We start from the raw sequence: 20916 nt of genomic DNA, 5'->3' as shown, positions 1-20916 counted from the left end.
ATGAATCAGTAAATATTACACTATTGCAAATGTAGTCTTTTAGGTACCCAGGTTCATGAGACATCCTGCTAGATCTTCTTGGTAGGTCTGTGAGAGGAGCAGGGGCAGAAGTATCTGGTGATGTAGGTGGGGATGTCTGCTGAGGAAGTGTGGCTTCTGATTGTGGTCTGTAGGTAGAAGTATGAGGTGGTGGTACTGAGGGTGTAGCTGGATAAAAGGGATCATGATCTGAGGGGGATGGGTAGTTCAAAAAAATAGGTGTGTGGGAGCTATCAGATGAATTGAAAGGAAAATGTGACTCATGAAATCTGACATCTCTGGATACAAACACTTTCTTTGTATCAAGAGATAACAATTTATACCCCTTCTGCTGTAAAGGGTATCCCAGTAAAACACAGGCAGTAGCCCTTTCATCAAACTTGTTTCTCCCTTGTCCCAAAGTAGAGGCATAACACAAGCATCCAAAATTCCTCAAGTGAGCATAGGTAGGTTCTTGTCCAAGAAGTACTGCATAGGGTGTTTGTCCCTTTAGAACACTAGATGGGAGTCTATTAATGATATGAGTAGCAGTTAAAACAGACTCTCCCCAGTAAGTCATAGGCAATTTTGACTGAAACATCAATCCTCTTGCAATTTCTAAGAGGTGTCTATGCTTTCTCTCAACAGTTCCATTTTGTTGAGGTGTAGCAACACAGGACAACTGATGTAAAATTCCTTGAGAAGCAAGAAATGCTGATTCCTGTGTCCCTTTCCCTAATTCTAAAGCATTGTCAGATCTGATTGTCTTAACTCTGACATTGAAGTGTCTTTCTACCATGGATAGGAAGCTTTTCAGTACAGAGAAGGCATTGCTTTTGGTGCTTAGCAAGAATGTCCATGTCCCTCTACTGTAGTCATCTACTATGGAGAGGAAGAACCTGAAACCATTGTAAGTACTACATTTGTAGGGTCCCCAAGTGTCTATATGAATGAGATCAAAGATATGTGTGGATTTTATGTTGCTAGTAGGAAAGGGTTGTCTAGTTTGCCTAGCTCTAGGGCATATGTCACAAACAAAATCAGAGGTGGATTCACATGGAAGAAAACTTAAATGTTTCATTGCTGAAAATGGAAGATGTCCCAACCTTACATGCCAAAGTTTCACACTAGGGGTAGCATTAACATGTACTGAATTGAAAACTGAAAATGATTGTGGGATGGGATCTGAGGATACATCATTTGAATTGAAACTATTTCTAGACTTGTCAGTGTTGGAATCCAATAAATAGAGTCCTTCTCTAACTTCACCAAAAGCTTGAGGACTCCTCACTGAAAGGTCCTGCAAGAAACATCCGGTGGCAGTGAATAGGACATTACACTGAAACTGAACACAGAACTTGTGAATTGAAAGTAGATTATACTTAAAGTCTGGTACAAGCAGTACATCAGTTATGACTTGCCCTGGCAAGATGGAGATGCTCCCTATATGGGTTACACTTACCTTGAAAGAATTGGGTAAATTAATGTTCAAAGGCATAGGCAGAGGTTTTAGAAATAAGAAGGAATTGGGATCAAAACACATGTGTTCTGAGGCTCCTGAATCAATTATCCAAGTATTCTGCTTAAGTTTAGTGGGTACAGAATTTGAGTATTTAAGAATGGTACCAGCCACTGCATTTGCATTGATTCCTGTTTCTGCCAGCTTAGTCTGTTTGTACATTTGTATCATCTCTGCAATCTGCTTTTTGCTAAACTGTTCCTCAAAATTTTCATCAATGATTCCAGGATTTGTCCTCCCAGTGCCCTCATCTGCTTGCTGATTCAAGGCTACATTTGCTTTAATCTGATGCTGATAGTTTCTGGAGTTGGTGAACTCAAAATCTGTAGGAAATCCATGCAGCCTGTAGCAATCATCATGTATATGTCCTGTTTTCCCACAATAGGTGCATGACAGGTTTGGATCATATTTTTTCTTACCCTTAAACCTGCTCTGTGACTTATCATGTCTCTGGTTCTGAGCTGGGTTGGTATACCTCTGGTTCTGGTATGTGTTTGTTCCCTTCATTGTTTGGTGTTTGAATCTTTGTGTATTTCTTCCCTGTCCATTGGCCATGAATGCTGCAAACTCAGCAATTAGTTTGTTCTCTTGTTGTTTTGCTGCCAGAAATGATCCGGAATCAGAGATGCAGTTTGTGTTTGCATACACTTCCCTTTGATTCTCATCCTGCAAAAGTAATGAATATGCAACATCCATTCCAGGTAAGGGATTCATCATAAGTATATTTCCCCTTGCCTGAGCATATACATCATTTAGTCCCATTAGGAATTGGATCAACCTTTGATCTTCTAGTGATTTTGTCAACTTTGATTTTCCATCACAAGTGCATACACATGAGCAGCAAGCTATTACATTTATCCCATCCAATTCATCCCATAATCTCTTAAGTTTGGTGAAGTAACCTGCAATGTCACTATTCCCTTGTGATAGACTCGTTAATTCCTTTTGCAGATGATAGATTTTGGCACCATTTGATTTGCCAAACCTCTGCTCCAGGCTGTCCCAAAGTTCCTTAGCAGTTTTGGAACTCATCACACTATCTGCAATATCCTTAGAGAGTGCATTTGATATCCAACATATGATCATGTCATTAACACAACTCCATTGTTCAAAGTCTGCAGATTCCAGTTCTGGAGCCTTGCAGGTTCCATTGATGAAGCCAAGTTTCTTCTTGGCTGATAGGGATAAAAGGATGGATCTCCTCCAACCTGAATAACCTCTTCCATCGAAGACATTGTTGACCAGAGTCATACCAGGTGAGTCTGAATTGTTTAGATGGTAAGGGTGGTTGCTTTCATACATGGTTCCTTTCTCACCATTTCCTGACTTAATTTGAGTTGTTTCAGGCATTTTGTTTCAATAATGATGATGCAGATTTTGAATATGATGATACAGATTTTGAAGATGATGATGATGGGTTTTATACGGATCTGGATTGAGTTCAGATAAGCTCTGATACCATGTAAAAAATGAAAGAGGGAGGATGCTGTGATAGCAAATTTCTGTATCTCTATCTTTAGTATGTACATTAGATTATATAGAATTGTACAGTAGCTAAAATGGAGACAAGAAGACATGAAGACATGGCCTATTCTTAATTTTGTGCAAAACTATATTCTACTTACCCATAAATATATGGGCATAATTATATTTAAAAATTAAGTGTATTTGTGACAGATTTATATATATATATATATATATATATATATATATTTATGTGGAGAGGGAGGCTCCACGTGGATGCCCCAAATGTGAGGGCTGAAGAGTCTTAAACTCTTCAGCTTCTTCCTCTTTCCTCTTTGCTGAATTCTTCAGCTTCTTCATCGTCTGCTTCTTCTCTTCTTTTTCGTTGGCTCTGTAAGCTTCTCCAACAGTTATACAAAATTTCGAATTGTATAGCGAATTATATAAACATATACAAATACTGCGCGAGTTATACAAACATTGCTATAACTATAACTACGAATTGTAATTAACAAACTACAAATATAAAGCATAATTAAAATATTTTTAAGTGGCTATATACGAAAATTCCCTATTATTATTCATGTTTTGTCAACCTAATATTGATAAAATTGGCTTCATGCACAAAGCATAAAATAGACCATAAGCATAAAAGTGGATAATAATATCACATAGAACGTACAAATATTCTTTCAAAATTGTAAACAAAAAAACAGCACAGTAGGCAAAGGGGAAAATTGAAATTAAAAGAGAAGCTTCCTCCACTAGTTGTGATGAGACTCAAAACAGTAGGCTAGCTAGTTGTATTCTATTTCTAAATATAAATATTCAAACATCGATTATAGCAATCGTTTCATTTGTTCATTCTTGATTTGTTTCAAAAGGAATATTTTTTTTCTTTTTAATAATTTTTAATTTTATTTTTTTATAATATGCTTAAGATTATAAAATCAAAGAATATTTTGATATATTTGATGTATCTTTAATTTAAGGCTTAAAATTTAAAAAAAGAATTAGTTTCTTAAATTTTATATTAAATTAAAATAGGACAAACAAATTAAAACGGAAAAGTGACTCTCATATTCCCCGCACACAACCTGAAGGAAGAAGGTCAAATTATAATCATCAATCAAAACGCAAAGATTATAATGTAGATAATTATAATCATCAAAATACTTCCTCCATTCCTTTGTACTTATCAAATTTTGACTTGACACACTTATTAAAAAAATAATAATTGATATGGTGAATTTTTCATTTTATCCCTATTAATTGATAGAGTTTTAAACATATTTATTCACTATATTTTTAAAAAATATTAACTCAATATTAATAAATTGAGGGTATAATACAAAGAAAAAAATTGTTCTTTCTTGATTTGTCAAAATTAACAAGTAAAAAGAAAAAATTAAATTAAAAAATATTTGATAAATAAATAAAAACGGAGGGAGTACTTGGTAATTTTTTTGAAGTTGCTTGATTTGGTTCATTCATATTAAAATCTAAATATGAAATGCATCATCCCTACTTTAGTTTTAAACACATATTTGGTCTTAAATTGGACAAATATATTTCCGAATACACCCTTGGTTTATATAAAATATTTTTATCTAATCCGATCTACTTTTGGAATTACTCTCTTGATCTCGAATCATGCAACTCTTCTTATTAATAAAACTTTGACAGTTTTTATTGCATAATTAGACGTGTATAAGTAAAGAAATTTAAAGATATAGACATACCCCCATTTTTTCTCTAAAATTTTAAGGAAAAATAGTTTAATGGAGGTTCAGCCATTGCAGAGCACCAAATCGTATTTTAGTGGAGAAGTCCTTATATTCTGATGATCCTGAAATTGTTTATAGGAAAAAGCTCTAAATATGCCTCCAAAATTTGCAAAAATAATTTATATTTGACCTCAATTAATAGTTGAGGGTAAATTTATTCTTATCCTTACAAAAATTGACTTAGATTTGCTCTTATCGACGAACATAAAGGCCTTTACCAATATGTTAGGGTTTTTTTACAAATAAAAAAATAATGAAATTTTTCCATTAAACACTTAAAGGTTGTTATTCTAGCTTTCTATCGATCTCTTAATACTAAAACAAACTTGTTGCATAGTATTTAGTTTCTAAATCATTTGGCAACAATATCGTGACGGTCTAGACGACTAATACTGCAATTTAACTAAGCATGTAAACTAAGTAAAATATTCAGCTTAATTAAGCAATCAAAGTTGATCAAAATCAACAAGTTTTATTGGTCAGATCAAAGGATTACTACTACCAACTAAAAGTTAACAACAAAAAGAAGGAAGATTAATATCTAAGATCTACACTTCTTAGATACAAAACTAAACTATACAGAAGCCAGAAGAAACCAGTTCATGATGTTCTTCTTCTTCATCATGGCCACCTCAATCTCCTACACTTTTCAGAACCAGCTTCATTATCCGACTCATTTCCATCTCTATTTTCATCTTCACCTTCCAAATACCGAACCCTTTTCCGCAATTCCTCTAATTCCCTTTCCATTACATATATTTTCTCCTTCAACTCCATGTTTTCCTCCTCCAATCTCTCGATATGTTCCTCTACGTCGTCAACTCTGTAACCAAAATCATACGTATCTCGACCCGACCCACCATTACTCGGGTCATATATCATCTCAAAACGGCTCAAGTCATGGCTTAACCTCTTCTCCACTTGCTCCACATCACTGTCCCAAGATACAATAACCCCTTCTCCTTCATCCTCTTCTTCTGGTTCATTCTCCGGTGATCGGACCCGGATCAGCCCGTTCATCGACCCGTACCCGTCTACACCCCACTCTTCCTTTGCTACATCAGCTAAAACCTCCCTTGCCGGAGAAAACTTCGGCGTCGGTAGAACAGCCGGAGTTACCGGACAAGGGGAAACCAAAGAGGTGATTCCGCCGGATTTCTTTGCACGGATTAAGAACGATGTCGTGTTGTGCGGGGTGAAAGGGGTAAAACGATAATTTTCTCTCTGTTTCTTCTTCTGAAAAAACCGGCGCGGTTTGTTCGACCAGTGGGGTTTCTGAAACTCGGAGTTGTAAAGGTTTTGGAGTTTCCAATCACTCCGGTTTACGCTCCCGGGCGTAAAACAAGGCCTTTGTGACACTTGGAAAATTTGTTGATTTTCGGGTACCATTGTGGGTCTTGGTGGTGGTAAAGGTGGTGGCCAAGGATGGTAACTCCGGTTCAGCAGCTGAGACTGGTTCATGATCGTTGACCGGGCGGCGTTCTCCACTAAAACTCAAAAATACGCAGAAAATTTTAGCATAAAATGGTTGTGGGAGATGGAAGTGAATTGGGGTTATGTGGAGAGAGAAGGGAAGGAGGAGTCACGTGCAAATCACGTGGATGACGCTAAGGCATGAGATAAGTATGGAAGCATGCGACCATAAGTGGTCACATCAACTGGGGTATAAAGTGTAATTATGATATATACTCAGATTACACCATACTCTAAAATAAAGAGTTTATACATTCACACAAGGCATGTTTTCTAAGAAAATGTACTCCATATTTTATGTTTTAAATATTTGAAAAGGATTAAGGTGTAGTTTTGGTTTGCGTATTAAATTATTTTGAAATTATTAATTTATTCTACTTAAAATGAGATAAAATAACTTCAAGTTGAATGGGATAAGATGTAATATTTTAGAATTAAGTTCTTATAAGAGTGGAGTAAAATATACAATAGTCGACTCAGGGTGGATAGCAGTGGAGTCAAGAAGCCTGTCAAGAACACGAATCAGTTCGTTGGGGCTGTTCAAACTCCGAGAGATAGGAGCATTCGGTGAAACCGGATATGAGAGTAATAGTTTTTTTTATTTGGGGTAAAATATTTTTAGGAAAACTTGCATAAATATATTATATTAAGAAAATATTTATCATCTATAACAATAACATTTTTTCACTAAACACTTATAATACATTTATAATACAATTTTAATATACATACAGATAACAATTTATAAAACACATATAATATAAGTTTTATTCATGCATAATACATTTATCACACTTTAATACACTTATAATACATTATGTCAATTTTTACCAACAAATATAATATATTTTAAAACAATTATTATACATTTATATTGTATACATAATTCACTTTTAATACATAATAAATTTATCATAATATTGCTATAGCTGATAATAAATAAAAAAAATATCACTAAAATTAATAATTATTTATTAAAAATTACTTATCCAAATAATTTTTCCATATTCTTATTAGGAAATAATTTTAATTATACACATTAGTTTGAACCCATCAAATAATTTTAGTTTAAAGTTAAAACAACCAGCGACCAAATTAGTTAAGCAAAAGGCCGGTATAACCAGATCTTTATTTAAAGGGGGTTGGGGGAATTGGAGTGGGTTTGGTACAAAGGTGTTTTTTCTTTAAAAAAAATAGTGATTTTTTAATTTAGTTTTTCGTATTTCATAAATACATAAAAATAATTATTTCAAGAATATTATCTATAATACCTAGGCAAATACTATACGATGGAAAATTGGGAATGGGTTGATACATCATGTAAAATAATTTTAAATTACTTGCTTAATTTGTTAACTTTGTTTTATATCTACAAAATGATTGAAAATAATAGTAATCATTTTTTGTTTATAAACACTACAAAGGGAAAAAGAAAAAAAGTTCAGTTATTCCTGCTTTGAAAACTTTGGAAGCTTTTCCTTGAAATTTTTGTAATAATTATAGCAGCAATTTCAATTATTTATTTTTTCTTTCGAGATCAATACTCTATCGAGTGGTAAAAATACATTAGCGCTCCAATTTATCAATATTCATAATCATAATAATATTCAAAACTAAAGATCTATTGAACCTTTGTTAAAAAATGCTAAGGAACAAAATTTTAGAAATTCGTTAAATAAAATATTTAAAGCAATCAAGATATCATTTAATACTCCCTACAAATACACTATACATCACTTCTTTAGTTGCAAATAGTTATAATACATTGAATGGTATATATTGCCTTTTCATCTATAAAAATTGTATTTATAATAAACTATAAAGAATGAATCAATTAATGAAAATTCTAAAACCAGCCTTCCTGAGAAACCAATCTTCCTAGCGTCAACAGTGGAGATGATGGTCTTTTTCAAAAAAAATTTGAAGGACAAAATAGTCAATTCATTTTCAGGTTTGTTTTTAAAGGAGGACAAAATAGCTAATTAACTTTGTGTGGGCATTTTCGTAATCTAACTTTGTACTTTGAAACTTCCGCTTTTAATATAAACCTAGTTATAGAAACGTGCGTTGCACGTTTATCCAAAATACTTCATATAAATTTTGTATTGCAAATGACATATTTTATCTCATTCAAATCTATTGATATTTACTAAAAAAATCCATTATTTTTACGATAGAAAGTATATATATCTTTCTAATAAAAAAAATACACGTCATTAATTATAAAAATAATTTAAAATGCGTAAAGTAAAAATAACTAACTATTGTACAAATACAATATTCAAATGAGGATACTAAAATACTACATGCTAGGCTAATGTATACAAAGCAACAAGCCACTGTAAATTCTCAATAATAATAACAAAACAATAGAAACCTGTACAATTAAAACAAACAAGAAACATAAACATTAAACAAAACAAATAAAAAGAGACAAGAGAAGAGAGCATAGAGATCTCTCATATATTTTTTCAATTGTTTTAAGTGTGTACATTACTGTGTCAAATGTCTCTATTTATAGAATAGGATTGAGATTGAGGAACACAGAGAGTTGTCATGAATATGACATTAATCCATTTGAGATTATGGATGAGAGGTGGGAGTAAAAAATATAATGAATATAATTATTAGTGGGAGCTACCTATATTTACATAATGGAGAGTTAGTGAAAATAAAAATTTATGTAATGTACTTCACGTTAATACAGATATGTATTGTTTTTTCTTTTTGTGAAGGCCAAACATAAATATTTATATACATATACAAAAAGAATATAATATAGATATGTATTGTTTTTTTCATTTTGTGAAGGCCAAATATAACCATTCATATTTTCAATTGGAAGATGAAGAAAATAAAATATTCATGAATTTACAATTAATACAAAGAATACATATTCAAGAGACTTTATGGTGGTTGATTCATGTATTAATATGATGATTTATTATTTAATATTTTAATTTATTAAATAATTTATAACATTTAAAACTTAATATAGGGGTAAAGCCGTAATCTAACTTTTGCCTAACATTCTTTCCACTTTTAGTACAATATGATATGATAATGGAAAAATAATAATAAATATTTTTTGGCCTATGATACGAAATTAATAGAGTATTATAACCTCATTCACCAAGTGAAACAGAAGTTCAAAACACAAATAAATTATTCCATCAAGAAGCTTTTACTAATAAATTAATCAGGTAGAATCCATAACAAACCCTCTCCTTTTTATTTAAAATATTATCCTGTACAACTCATCTGGACAAATTGTATTAGAAACTATATATACACACAAACTAGCTGAAATTTCATACATGAACTAAGATACATAATATTTACAAGAAGATATTCTTCTGTCCATTTATCCTCAAGATGTCCAACGAATTCAGCAGTATCGATCTGGAAATAGCATTGGAAACTACTCTTTGTTGCTCGACGAACGATCCTTCTTTGGTCCACCAAGAATACGAGAGATCTGCAGACCTCTACTGAATGCTTGGTTGAACAACATTCGGGTTTGGAACTCTGAAACAAATGGAAACCAAGCCAAGAATGCAATTGGCGTGAACAAGAGCAATCCCATTATAATTTCATAACCACGGGCAAGTGTCCTGACCGATCCCCAGAAACCAGCACGTCGAATCCAAGGCTTCGAAGCTTGAGCAATCTGAAATAATTAAAGCAGGATCAAGACTCAAAACCACACAAAGAACGAAAGAGAGTGTCTGAGACACAAAGGAATGACACTCACCATAAGCATTCCCCAACCGGTAGGCATGAACGCGAGAATGCAAACAATCATATCACGAAATTTCAGGTGTAGAATAACAATCAAACTAATGAGTAGGGAAACAAATGAGAGGAAAATGAAGCCTTTGATCAAACGAAAAGCCAGCTGAAAATCAGCACTGAATTTCCTCCTTCCAACAGACACAACCTGCAATGAATGAAGAAAGGCAAGCCAAAACTTTGATCAGCATAAGCACCAGAAAGTGCAGCAAGCAAAATTGACTAAACTGACGGAGGAAAAGCAAGCAAACTACTCCGTCCCGTGATTTTACACTCTGCCCTTGGGTAAAGGGCATGAGTCAAGAAGTTGAGAAATAAATCAAATCATAATCATGCTTTGATTAAACTGACCATCGTTGATTACCTTTTATTTAAATCATCTGACCTCAGTAATTACCAATAGTTGGATTTTTAAGGAAAAGCATAGTTATAACATAAGTGTATTTACTAAGCCTCAAAAAAGGCAATACTACTATGCAAATAAACTCTGCTGGCACAAAACAGAGATTAATAAAATACGGGAAAATGTGTGAATTGCAGGAAATTGTAATCCAAAAGTTAAATCTCCTATAAAAGAAAAAGGTTAGTATTTGAAACCATAAATTATAGCTAAAAACTGGTAACCATCACATACTAAGTCATGTATTCTTTTTACGATTTTGTGATATAAGATTGTGTATCTCTATAACTTCTGAGATATTGAGGTAACTTATCAATGAATATAATAAGAAAATGAAATTTTAGAACTCACCTTCATTACTGCTAATATCACGAAAATGACGATCCAAGAAATACCGTAAACCTGAATATGCAGCAAGAAACACAATGAGTCAGTACTTGAATATTTCAGCTGATCATTTATGCACACTGAAATGCAAACTAAGGACGTACCAGAAAACTTGTTTCGTTTTTCAAAATTGTGAGGTGATACACAAGTCCGTATTGATATATAAAAAACCGCAATGATAACAATATCTCGACTACAGTGCCACGGATCCCCGAATGATAAAGATGCTCTTGTTCTTTCTCCCACCAAGATTCCCAGCTTTTTTCTGGCGATACACCGATACCACCACGATTGTTTATCCATTTATTCCAGTCTGTCCAGTCATCAACAATCTTTTGCCACTCGAATCCAGAAGGATTGAACAGGAACGGGGCAAAGAGCCATGTAACAACCAGGAACCATATAGATGCGGTTATAAGAACATATGCCACCATATCTCTGTATGATCTACCAAATATATGGTAGACAAGAAGTAGCATCATCAGTTCAATTCCCTTGACAAAATGGCTTCGAGAGTACAAACGATAGTTTTCAGCAAATTTGGCGTGAAATACAACAAAGCCACGACCAGTGCCTCTGTATTGAGCACCTCCATGGAGCAAGGTTCTCCCATAATAGTGGGTCCTTGTTCCAAGAGAAAATGTAAAGAAAACAGGAGCAAGTTGCAGTTGCATCAGCACAAAATCAGTTAAGGCATTGCGGAAGCCCCTCTCAAGGCCTATCTCCATCATCATGGGCAACGCCATCAACATGCCAATTTGCACAAAAGACTGAGAGGCAAGAGCAACTTGAAGAGGCTTATTATTTCGAATCGCTGGGTGTGAACTCAATCCTTCTTCAAGCCCACTGACAACAAGATACAGTCGACCATAAAGAAATACATATACAATAATGACAGTTATCTGCCAAAGAAGAGACATTCATTTAGATAGACTATAAAGAGAATAAACCCGGTTAGGATCACGGAAGTCTAAACTGGAGAAGCAGTTGAGCAGTACCAAGGTAGTAAAGTAGAATCCTATAGTGGTGAAGAAGCATGATAGCATACGGAAGAAATCAAATCGATGTCCAAGCCTGTATATATCACGACTCATTGTCTGCTCACCATTTCCATTAGCTATCTTTGCCTCAAACAGTGAAATTTGGTTAAGGCCAACATCTCTTCCTTTACCAACTTGGATGTACTCATGGTGAGTAACATTACCCCCCCGTAGAGTAGAATTAAAACCTAAAAGATGCAACAAAATTTGTAAGAGTAGACAAAAACAACAGGATTTACGTGTCAAAGTTTGTGTTTTCAAATACCGGCAAATATGTCTTCACTTAGGTTGATAACTTTGGAAGCCTTGCTCACACCACCTCTTGTTAAATGAAACAATCTATCGAATACATCAGGATGACCATAGTGGAAACGTACTCTGAGAAAAAGCATCCACAATAGACTTCATGTCAGTAAAACCTTTTGGACCTACTGAGATGAAAAGTAAAAGACATATTTGCATTATTATGATACAGAATCCATGCAACTACAGCATGAAATAAGACGTCGCATCACTTTATCCTAAAATATCAGAAAGGCTATCAGACTTTACCAAGTAAAAAATAGTCACAGGATGACAAGGAGGAAAACATAGAAGACGAGAAAGTTCATTAACTTTCATAAGTAGTGCACCTAGGCAGCTAAACATGAAAAGGAGTTCAAGTACTGAATATCAGACATTTAGCAACTGGCTACACAAGGGAGGATGGGGAACATGCTAAGAAGAAGGAAAATGGATATTAACGAGGAGAGAGAGAAAAGAGAGAAGAAAAAGAGGATTTCAGTGCATTACAAAAAACTCCGGTCGTCAGTAGGCTACTTACAGAACAGAAAACAGAAAAGAAGAGAAGAAGGCAAAAACACAACTAGTTCTTGGCTACTTACTTCAATGGATTGGCCAACAATCTTTGCCCAATTGTGACAAAGCTGGTTTCCTGATTTGACATAAACCATGCTAGTGAAGAAACACTGCAGAGAAATCAAAATGACAGCTGATTAGAAAATACATCTCACTTTCAAAACGAAATTCCCATGCACATGTAAAATCTTTCTCCAATCCCATTGTAGTAATAAAAAGTTATTGGTTCGCTAGAAGGTCCCATCTCCATACCTGCCAGTGAAAATATGCTCCCGCAATCCCAGAATAGTCGGATTTCTCACACCGTTCTTTTTCAAAAATTCTTCCAACAAATTCCTCATCTTGAGGGCTTCTTCCAAGTAGTTATCCTTTTGATTGAAAAAGTAATAATGTGGCGTCAAACCAAACATGCCAATTTTTTCTCATAGTAAATGAGAATCTTATCAGATACCTACCTGGTTCATATCTATTGTTTGCAATCCTTCCCCGCGAGTAAATATAATCGCATGATTTTGATTCTCTGGCTTTCCTTCTCCCAATATAGCAGGCCCAGGAAGTTTTATTCGATAAATAACCTAGTTAACAATATTTCAGAAATTGATTGCAGAGAACAAAGTAATATGGACCAGCAAATGTAAATGTATCTCCAAAGTAAGAGCCGGTTTGTAGCTGATAAATAAAGTTTTGAGATTGTTCCTGCTTTTTGAAACTGAGAACAGATATATCATTATAAATCTCCAGCAACAATTGTGTGGATTTTCAGTATCCAAGCACAAATTCTATGCAGATTGACAAAAATAATTTGCAGAGATGCAATCCAGTCAGAAGAATTAAATTACAAAGGAAGGCCACAAACCAGGACCATACATCCAAGAACCAAAATAGAAATTAAGATGAACTCTTGTTATGACACACTTAATAAAAGGCAATGCCCCAGAAAAAGAAAAGGAAAACTAGAATAGGAAAAAGTGCTTTGTCTTAGCTTCTAGGTGATGTATAATGTTCCAATTCAACACTTGCAATAGGTACCTGATCTAACTTCTGATCTGGGTCTGCCGAGTCCACAGATCTTGGTACAGCCTTCACAAGGGCTGAATAATAAACCTTATTATCTCCAGTCCTCTTTGATTTATCTTTGCCAGTTTCATCAATCTCATCAATGTAAGCTACTCGAAGAGAAGGATACCTTACAAAGAAAACAAGTACCAAAATTTAGGAATAAAAAGTAGACACGTAAAACATAAAATAAACCAAAGTTGTTTATTCTGGATCATACTTTGTCATTAGTCTCAAAATGTCTTGAGCACGCTGATCAGCAGACCTTTTCTGAATGCCATATTGCTGGCATGACACAACATAGGTAAATTTCATGTCTGCAACTGCCTGACATTGTGACATCAAGGACCTCTCATTTTTTGGCTGTTCATCAGTATTAGATTCAGCAGCTTTGTATCCTTTCATTAACTCTATAAAAAAAATGTAGAAACTGCACGTCATGACAAACTCTACTCTTCAAGATGATAGGAAGAATATAAATAATTCTCATACGCACCTTCATCTTTTGCCATATCAAGAAACGCCTGAAGTTCCAAAGCTTGGCGATAGTACATCATACCTCGTACTGATTTTTACAGTTGAGCAATTGCATGCAAATTAAGAAATTTGTCAAGAAAATATGCTTCTGCTAAAGGTCAAAATAAAGCATAAAGCTAACCAGACCTGTTTTAGTCAATGTTTGGCCTCTATATGATGCCCAGAGACGGAGTTCTTCTTCCAATCTAGTGTTGCCCTTAAGATCCTCCTCACTGCTACAGTCAACCCTTTGAAGGAAGTTCTCCCATTCATCTTTAAAGGATTTTCATATTGATTTAGACATAAAGAATGACATGGAATCATAATATGTCGAGGTAAGTTCATTTCATGCTTAAGTTTACAATCAGAAAACTAACCTGGGTATATCTTTTGCAAATAAAACAGTATAGAAACACCATCTTCATTTGGCCTTTCCAGCGAATTTATTGAGAAAAGAACCTCCTCATTGAAGTAAGGTGTCAAAATACTAAAAAAAGAAAGAAAAAAAGACATCACATATAATAGTTAAAGAAAAGAAGTCAATTGGTCCAAGTTAAAGTAACTGACTTCTATGATGATGCACACAGATGAAAGATGTAAATCGAAGTGTACTGGGTCCCAATGGTAGCAATTTCATGGAGAACACATACAAATTGGTTTTGATAACATAATAATTTATTACATGAAGGCTAACTGAATAAGGATACCAGAGAAGAGACCACTCATTTAACTGACTGAGTAGCTACTGTCTGCTAACACTTCGGTTTTTTCTGTTTAGAGTTTCGACATGTAAGATCTTACTAATCTCTCTTAAAAAATCACATCTTAAATTTCTTGATTTTTTTTTAAAAAAACATCTCTTAAATTCCAGCAAAACCACTGTTCCAAGCTCCCTTAGATTCCACGCAATCGTCACCAAAGAGAGAAACTAACATCTATCATCATTCTGTAGATCTGTCCATACTGACTTCAAGCAGCAATCCATAATGCATTTAGCTTATCATATTACTACTAAATCATCACCTTATTTCAGGCAGTAATCACTCACTAAAACAAATAATAGCATTGATTTAGATCTCAATTTGATCTACTTATAGTTTCACCAGGTGCAAGGTCATCGGTTGTGACAATCAGATCAGTTGACATCATCAATGAGGTCAACAGTATTTTTTTAAACAAAAGAGAGCTGTATCTAAGAAAAATATCACTTCATGCTAGAGTTCAGTATCTTCACAATTCTGGTAGGCGAATGTTCAGTATCTTCAGAATTCTATTAGGATCCAAGTGGCCAAGAAATAATAGCTAAAGAGAAGAACAAAATCACTTTGAATATTTGTGTTTACTCAAGAATCTAAACTGAACTTTGGGATTTAATTGATTTCTCGATACTAAGCGCAACTTTTTTTCTTCATCATAAAAAGTTTTGTGCTAGAAACCTAGTGGCTCAGGCATCTACTGATACACGAGGGTGGTGTCTACTCAGTATTTTGACCACTTGTACCAATATCTAGACCAAAATTAAACATTGTATTTCAGGTTTGTACTAATGGTCACATTCTGGAAGGGACGAGACAATTGGCAGGTCCTAAGGCATCTGTCGTTTGAAGGTTAGGACAAAGAACTACAAACTAGGAGCCAGACTCCAGTCTAAACTTAGACTTTATTCCGGAAAGTGGGGAGTGGGGAGTGGGTGTGCGGGTCCTAAATAATAGCCTCTCATTTTTAGTTTCTTTTTGGTGTACCCATGAAATTCTAGTTTATATAGAAGTTTGGGGGGGGGGGGGGGTTTCGTGGAGAACCATAGTATATTGTAGATTCTCCACTTTTTAGTATATTGCTTGTATATGGGAAAATTTCCCATATTAATAAAATAAAATTGTTAACATTATAAATAAAAAAAACATATCACAGTGAAGGTATGTGTTAGACAACTTAGAAGAACCTGGAGTATAAGCCCATGGACACGTCAATGGATCCTAATGTCAAGTTGGTGTACCAGTGGAGGAGAAGTCCTTTCTAGATGTTGGGAGATATCATTGATTGGTTACAAATCGAATTTATAGTTACCAGACCAGACATTTCTTTCCCGGTGAGTGTTGTAAGTCAATTTCTGGATTCTCCAATTGACACTCATTGGGATGTTGTAATTCGAGTTGTAAAGTAACTTAAGAGTGCTACAGGGAGTACGCCAGGTCAGCCTACTGTATGAGGATGGAGTTCATACTGAAGTAGTTGGATACATTGTGATGTTTCCACATCAATAGGAATTGTATATTGATCGGAAGAACATTGCCTTATGGAGAAGTAAAAATAAAATAAAATATGGTCCTTAATCAAGTGTTGAAGCAGTGAAGCAGGGTATAGGCCATGACCTTAACTACATCTGAATTGTTGTGATTGAAGCAATTGATTAAGAGTTGATACAACCTAATCCTATCAAGTCATATTGTGATAAAAAGGAAGCTTACACATAGCATCAAATACAACTTCTCACTAGAGAACTATACACATTGAGTTGATTGGCAGTTCGTTAGATAGAAGTCGCAATCCAGGGATACTATGACTGCATATGTTAATTCAAATGATCAATTGGCAGATACTTCCAGTAAAGCTCTTGGGGCAACTAAACTGTACATAGTATATCTTATATGTTAGCTTCGTAAATGTACTCCACTTAATATCATTTTAGGGTGCAGAGAAGAGGTCCTACACAACTATTTTTCTGTTTTCACAAGGATAAAGCAAGACTAGTTTATCCATTTTAGTGATAACTTAAACAAGAGTTAGATTCTTGTATGACACTGTTTCCCAGGGCAATGAAATCAAACAAAAGTTTATCCAAAGACATTACATGTTTCAGTATAGTACCCACAAAGTGCAAGCCTTGCTCTATCATTAATGACCTTAACTCCATCTCATTAGAGTCTTAAAAGCATTTCATATAATAGTCATGAATCAATTTTCTCTAGAATATCTGATCTTTTTTTCTTTCTGAAAGAGGCTTCATAATACCAACAATCTACACAGGAATAAGTTGAGTTTTATCTAACATCCCCACAATGGTATCATGATGCACTGTGATTACATATCAATTGACAACTAATGCTTTAACTTACGAAAAGGAAAGCATATTGCGAACTTTGGGGGCGTGAGGCATGTCCATAAACAATGAATTTGAGAAGAATGAGATGCGCCGTCTAGCTTCCAAATTGGTTGGCACATCCATGGCAGATTCCTTAACAGTGAGCAGCATGTGAAGCCTTCTAATCTGGAAGAACGAGAAGCTTCATATGAGTGTGGATCAAAGAAGATAGTAGATCACGCTCCTTTCCCAAATGTGAAGCGAAGTTATTGAAAGGGTTTCGCCTAGAAACAAGAAGCTGGCAATAGATTTTGATACTTTTTCTTCCAACCTTACGCTCTCTCTCTCTCTCTCTCTCTATCCCCCTCTTTCTTTATGCGCACGCACACACACACATCATTCTAATATTGTCCTACACATTCTTCACTACAAATCTCACAGCATGCTTTTATGGCATGTCAAAGATATATATACAAACACATACATACATGCTCGCGCGCATCCACATGACACACAGAGACACATATAGTGGTCTTCATTTCAAAACTCACAAAATGTGATGACTGGGTGAAGAGAATATCTTTTTAAGATGGTTGAAATAGAAACTCACTATATTTAATTGAACAAGGGGCACACTGACAAAAACTGTGTTTCAGTTCTTCCACTTGCTTATTTTGAGTCAATCTTAGTCTCTTACCATATTTACCATGTTATGAGAATTTTGACCAGTCATCTCATATTTTCTACTGTATATAATAATCCAGTGATTGTCTGAAACTATATCCTGTAACAAAATTAAGAGTACACTTATAATATGTTAAATACTTGATTTAGTGGATCACCTTTTCCCTCCATGCCTCTGTTTCTGTTACAGGAAAATTAAGGGTGCCAAAGAGCTGATATTTTGCATTTGGAATCATTCCGTCATGCATCCCATAGGAGCCACCATGGGTGGAATCTAACAAACTACAACAAGGAGTTACAAAAATAAACAAAATGATCAACAATTAAACAAAGAATAAAGAAACTTGCTCCCTTATGATTTACCTAGGAACAGAATCTTCCATTATGTCACGGGTCACAACTTCTAACATATCAAGCAAGAGAATAACTACATGATCCTTGTCCTCCTTTTTGTTTTCTTTCTGTGGAATTTAGAGACACTTTAGTAGAACTCTATGAAAAACTCAATCCTTAACTGAAAATTTTGTATAGGATATTATTACCAGAAAATCAATAAGCCGCACAAATTGTTCGTAGAGGGTAGGTAGAGCGCTCATGTTAAAATCCTTTATCAGATTACCCTCATCTATGTGTTCATCAACTTTCGAGAAAATTTCTTTTATCACCCTGAAAGATTTCCAATTAAATAATCAGAAACAGCTCAAGGAGTCAAAACTGTTCTCTGCAAGCTTGCCAGATAAGTAAACGTAACAGACAGAAACTTACAGCTGTTCACGTTCCCCCAAGACCAAAACATTTATAATGCTTTTACATGAAGCATAACACTCACGAATGGCACTGCCCATGTAACTGTCCGCATTCAACCTTTTGTTCAGCTCACGATCTCTCCCATTGCAATCTTTAGCCATATCCAATGCAATAGGAAGCTAATAGCAGTCATGTGAGATAAACACCACTTAATAAGGTTATCATTGGATTTCCTTAAGGTTTAGAAAATAAAGAAGCTTTTAAGATCCCAAACCTTGCTAGCTAAGAGAAATGGAGGCCACTGGATAAGGTCCAGATCAGGGTCAGCCCAATATGGCACAAGCAATAAGTTCCTTTCCCTATAAGCACAGCAAGTTAGCTCTGGAAGAGTAATACTCCAAGGGAGAAGAGAAGGATAGCAAAAGGGAAGAGAAGGAAATTGGAAAGAAACAATAAACAAAACAGGAAACTGGATAAGGAGGAAACCAGCCCATCCAAGCTCTAAAGAAAAGGATTGTTTGCCTCTACCACCATTATCACAGTACCTATTATTTATCAGATCCTCCTCTCTGAAACTCTCTATTATTTTGTTCCACATTTGAGCAAACCTTGCAGCCTCCTTTCCTCTACTAGAAGTGACCTGCAAGGACCAATCAATTAACAAAATATTAACACTGATCTCTGTGAAGTCAATGCAAAGAGATGCCTAGGACTTGACCTCATCAAATTTCTTAGATAATGTGGCTTTAAGTCCCTTTTTACGCTTTTCATCCTTTTCCACTGGGATCAAGCAAGCATTAAATGCTCCTGGCAGTGACTGAAACCGCGATCTAAGCATTCCTAGCGTGCGAATCTGAAAGCAGAGGACAGGAAAAGAATTTATCACCCCAAAACAGAAAAACACTAGTAAAGTGTGGAAAACCAAAGGAATTCAAGGTGGAAGGCAGATTTTGCGACAAAGAAAATCTTATCTTAATCACCCCATATGCTAGCGGTCATTGAGCAGCATTCATAAAATTATGCATCTCATAAAATCGATAAATAGCAATTACTACATGCATACTTTCTGCATATCTGTGTGATACCTCAAATGATGCATAGATTCTGGTAGATAAATAAATAAACATAGATCTGACATTGACATGATACAAACAAACAAGTATGCAGGAAAAAAATTTAATTGAGAGAGAATTTCATAGTGTCCAACATAAAGCTTATAAATTGGATGGGAAATAATCTAAGTTACTAACGTCAATTAGTGGGTGGAAGCTCTACCAACCTCTCCAAGACGCCGAAACGCACCATAAATGCCTCCAAATATGGTAGAGAAAATAGCATACCAAATCTGAGTGTCCATGAAATAGACCTGGGATAGTTTTCAATTAAGATTTTGTACAGAAAAAGTGAAAACGGATAAGCTGAAAGAATGAGAAGCATGCAAATGGATATGCATACAAGAATAATAGGAGCCCATAGTGCAATCACTACACCGATATTGTTGTTTGCTGCAAGTATCCAACCATAAGAAGAACAGTGTTAATTAACAAATATCTACTTCAGTGCATAAGTGTATCCACATGTATATGTTAATACTCAACTTGACTCCCATTTAAATACCTCGGGGGAAGAATTCATGCCATCTATAAACCCTGATGTGGACATTCATGATATCTTTTGTTGGACCTACAAGAGGTTTTATCTGCAAAAGTAAAACACTTCCAAGGTTTTCATCATGTATTTTGAGGGCCAATATTTGACATCTGTGTAGTCAAAAAGTGATATCAAAATAAATTAGCATGAAGATCATTAAGCAGCGGATATTTTGCAACAAACAAATTTATGCTACCCATGGAGTATGAATAATGGCCTTGGACTAGATGAAAAGATAAAAAAAATGACCTTGGACAAGATGACAAGATATTCAAGTTTCTGATCAATTCATACGAGTACCTTATGTTTCTTTCCACGTAAATTATCACATGGAAATACAACTAGAAACAATCTAAAAAGAGAATGTGTGGTTGAAGTACAGTTCATATTACAGTTGTCTTCCTAAATTTTAGTTTCCAACAAAGAAATTGACCATTTTCAAA

The 20916-nt window shown here is 34.8% G+C and overlaps 2 protein-coding genes across 3 annotated transcripts in view; both read right to left on the bottom strand.

Annotated features, from left to right (window-relative positions):
- Positions 1 to 5240: 5240 nt before the first annotated feature.
- Positions 5241 to 6489, bottom strand: LOC129884844 (uncharacterized). Its single transcript, XM_055959122.1, has one exon. The coding sequence runs from the start codon at positions 6247 to 6249 to the stop codon at positions 5410 to 5412; it is 840 nt and encodes a 279-aa protein (XP_055815097.1). The 5' UTR covers positions 6250 to 6489; the 3' UTR covers positions 5241 to 5409.
- A 2976-nt stretch (positions 6490 to 9465) lies between these two features.
- LOC129886895 (callose synthase 2) overlaps positions 9466 to 20916 on the bottom strand; it is a 45556-nt gene continuing 34105 nt past the window's right edge. For both annotated transcript variants that reach the window (XM_055961787.1, XM_055961785.1), the window contains 25 exons: positions 20441 to 20522; positions 20279 to 20328; positions 20103 to 20189; positions 19542 to 19676; positions 19369 to 19463; positions 19098 to 19182; positions 18842 to 19002; positions 18619 to 18742; positions 18440 to 18537; positions 18235 to 18358; positions 17427 to 17578; positions 14688 to 14797; positions 14458 to 14583; positions 14291 to 14359; positions 14015 to 14204; positions 13768 to 13924; positions 13194 to 13313; positions 12991 to 13106; positions 12765 to 12848; positions 12146 to 12258; positions 11839 to 12068; positions 10945 to 11742; positions 10805 to 10855; positions 10016 to 10201; positions 9466 to 9931 (listed from right to left, as the gene is read on the bottom strand). In XM_055961787.1, coding sequence (XP_055817762.1) covers positions 9683 to 9931; positions 10016 to 10201; positions 10805 to 10855; positions 10945 to 11742; positions 11839 to 12068; positions 12146 to 12258; positions 12765 to 12848; positions 12991 to 13106; positions 13194 to 13313; positions 13768 to 13924; positions 14015 to 14204; positions 14291 to 14359; positions 14458 to 14583; positions 14688 to 14797; positions 17427 to 17578; positions 18235 to 18358; positions 18440 to 18537; positions 18619 to 18742; positions 18842 to 19002; positions 19098 to 19182; positions 19369 to 19463; positions 19542 to 19676; positions 20103 to 20189; positions 20279 to 20328; positions 20441 to 20522 — 3792 coding nt within the window. In that variant the 3' untranslated portion in view covers positions 9466 to 9682. The remainder of the gene's footprint in view (positions 9932 to 10015; positions 10202 to 10804; positions 10856 to 10944; positions 11743 to 11838; positions 12069 to 12145; positions 12259 to 12764; positions 12849 to 12990; positions 13107 to 13193; positions 13314 to 13767; positions 13925 to 14014; positions 14205 to 14290; positions 14360 to 14457; positions 14584 to 14687; positions 14798 to 17426; positions 17579 to 18234; positions 18359 to 18439; positions 18538 to 18618; positions 18743 to 18841; positions 19003 to 19097; positions 19183 to 19368; positions 19464 to 19541; positions 19677 to 20102; positions 20190 to 20278; positions 20329 to 20440; positions 20523 to 20916) is intronic.

Source organism: Solanum dulcamara, chromosome 4 (assembly GCF_947179165.1).
Source record: "Solanum dulcamara chromosome 4, daSolDulc1.2, whole genome shotgun sequence".
Taxonomy (NCBI): Eukaryota; Viridiplantae; Streptophyta; class Magnoliopsida; order Solanales; family Solanaceae; genus Solanum; species Solanum dulcamara.
The sequence above is the reverse complement of the archived record's forward strand: the minus strand, read 5'-3'. Positions and strand labels throughout refer to the sequence as shown.

Excerpts from the sequence above, each read along its gene's own strand:
- LOC129884844 (XM_055959122.1), bottom strand. The coding sequence starts at position 6,249 with ATGAACCAGTCTCAGCTGCTGAACCGGAGTTACCATCCTTGGCCACCA.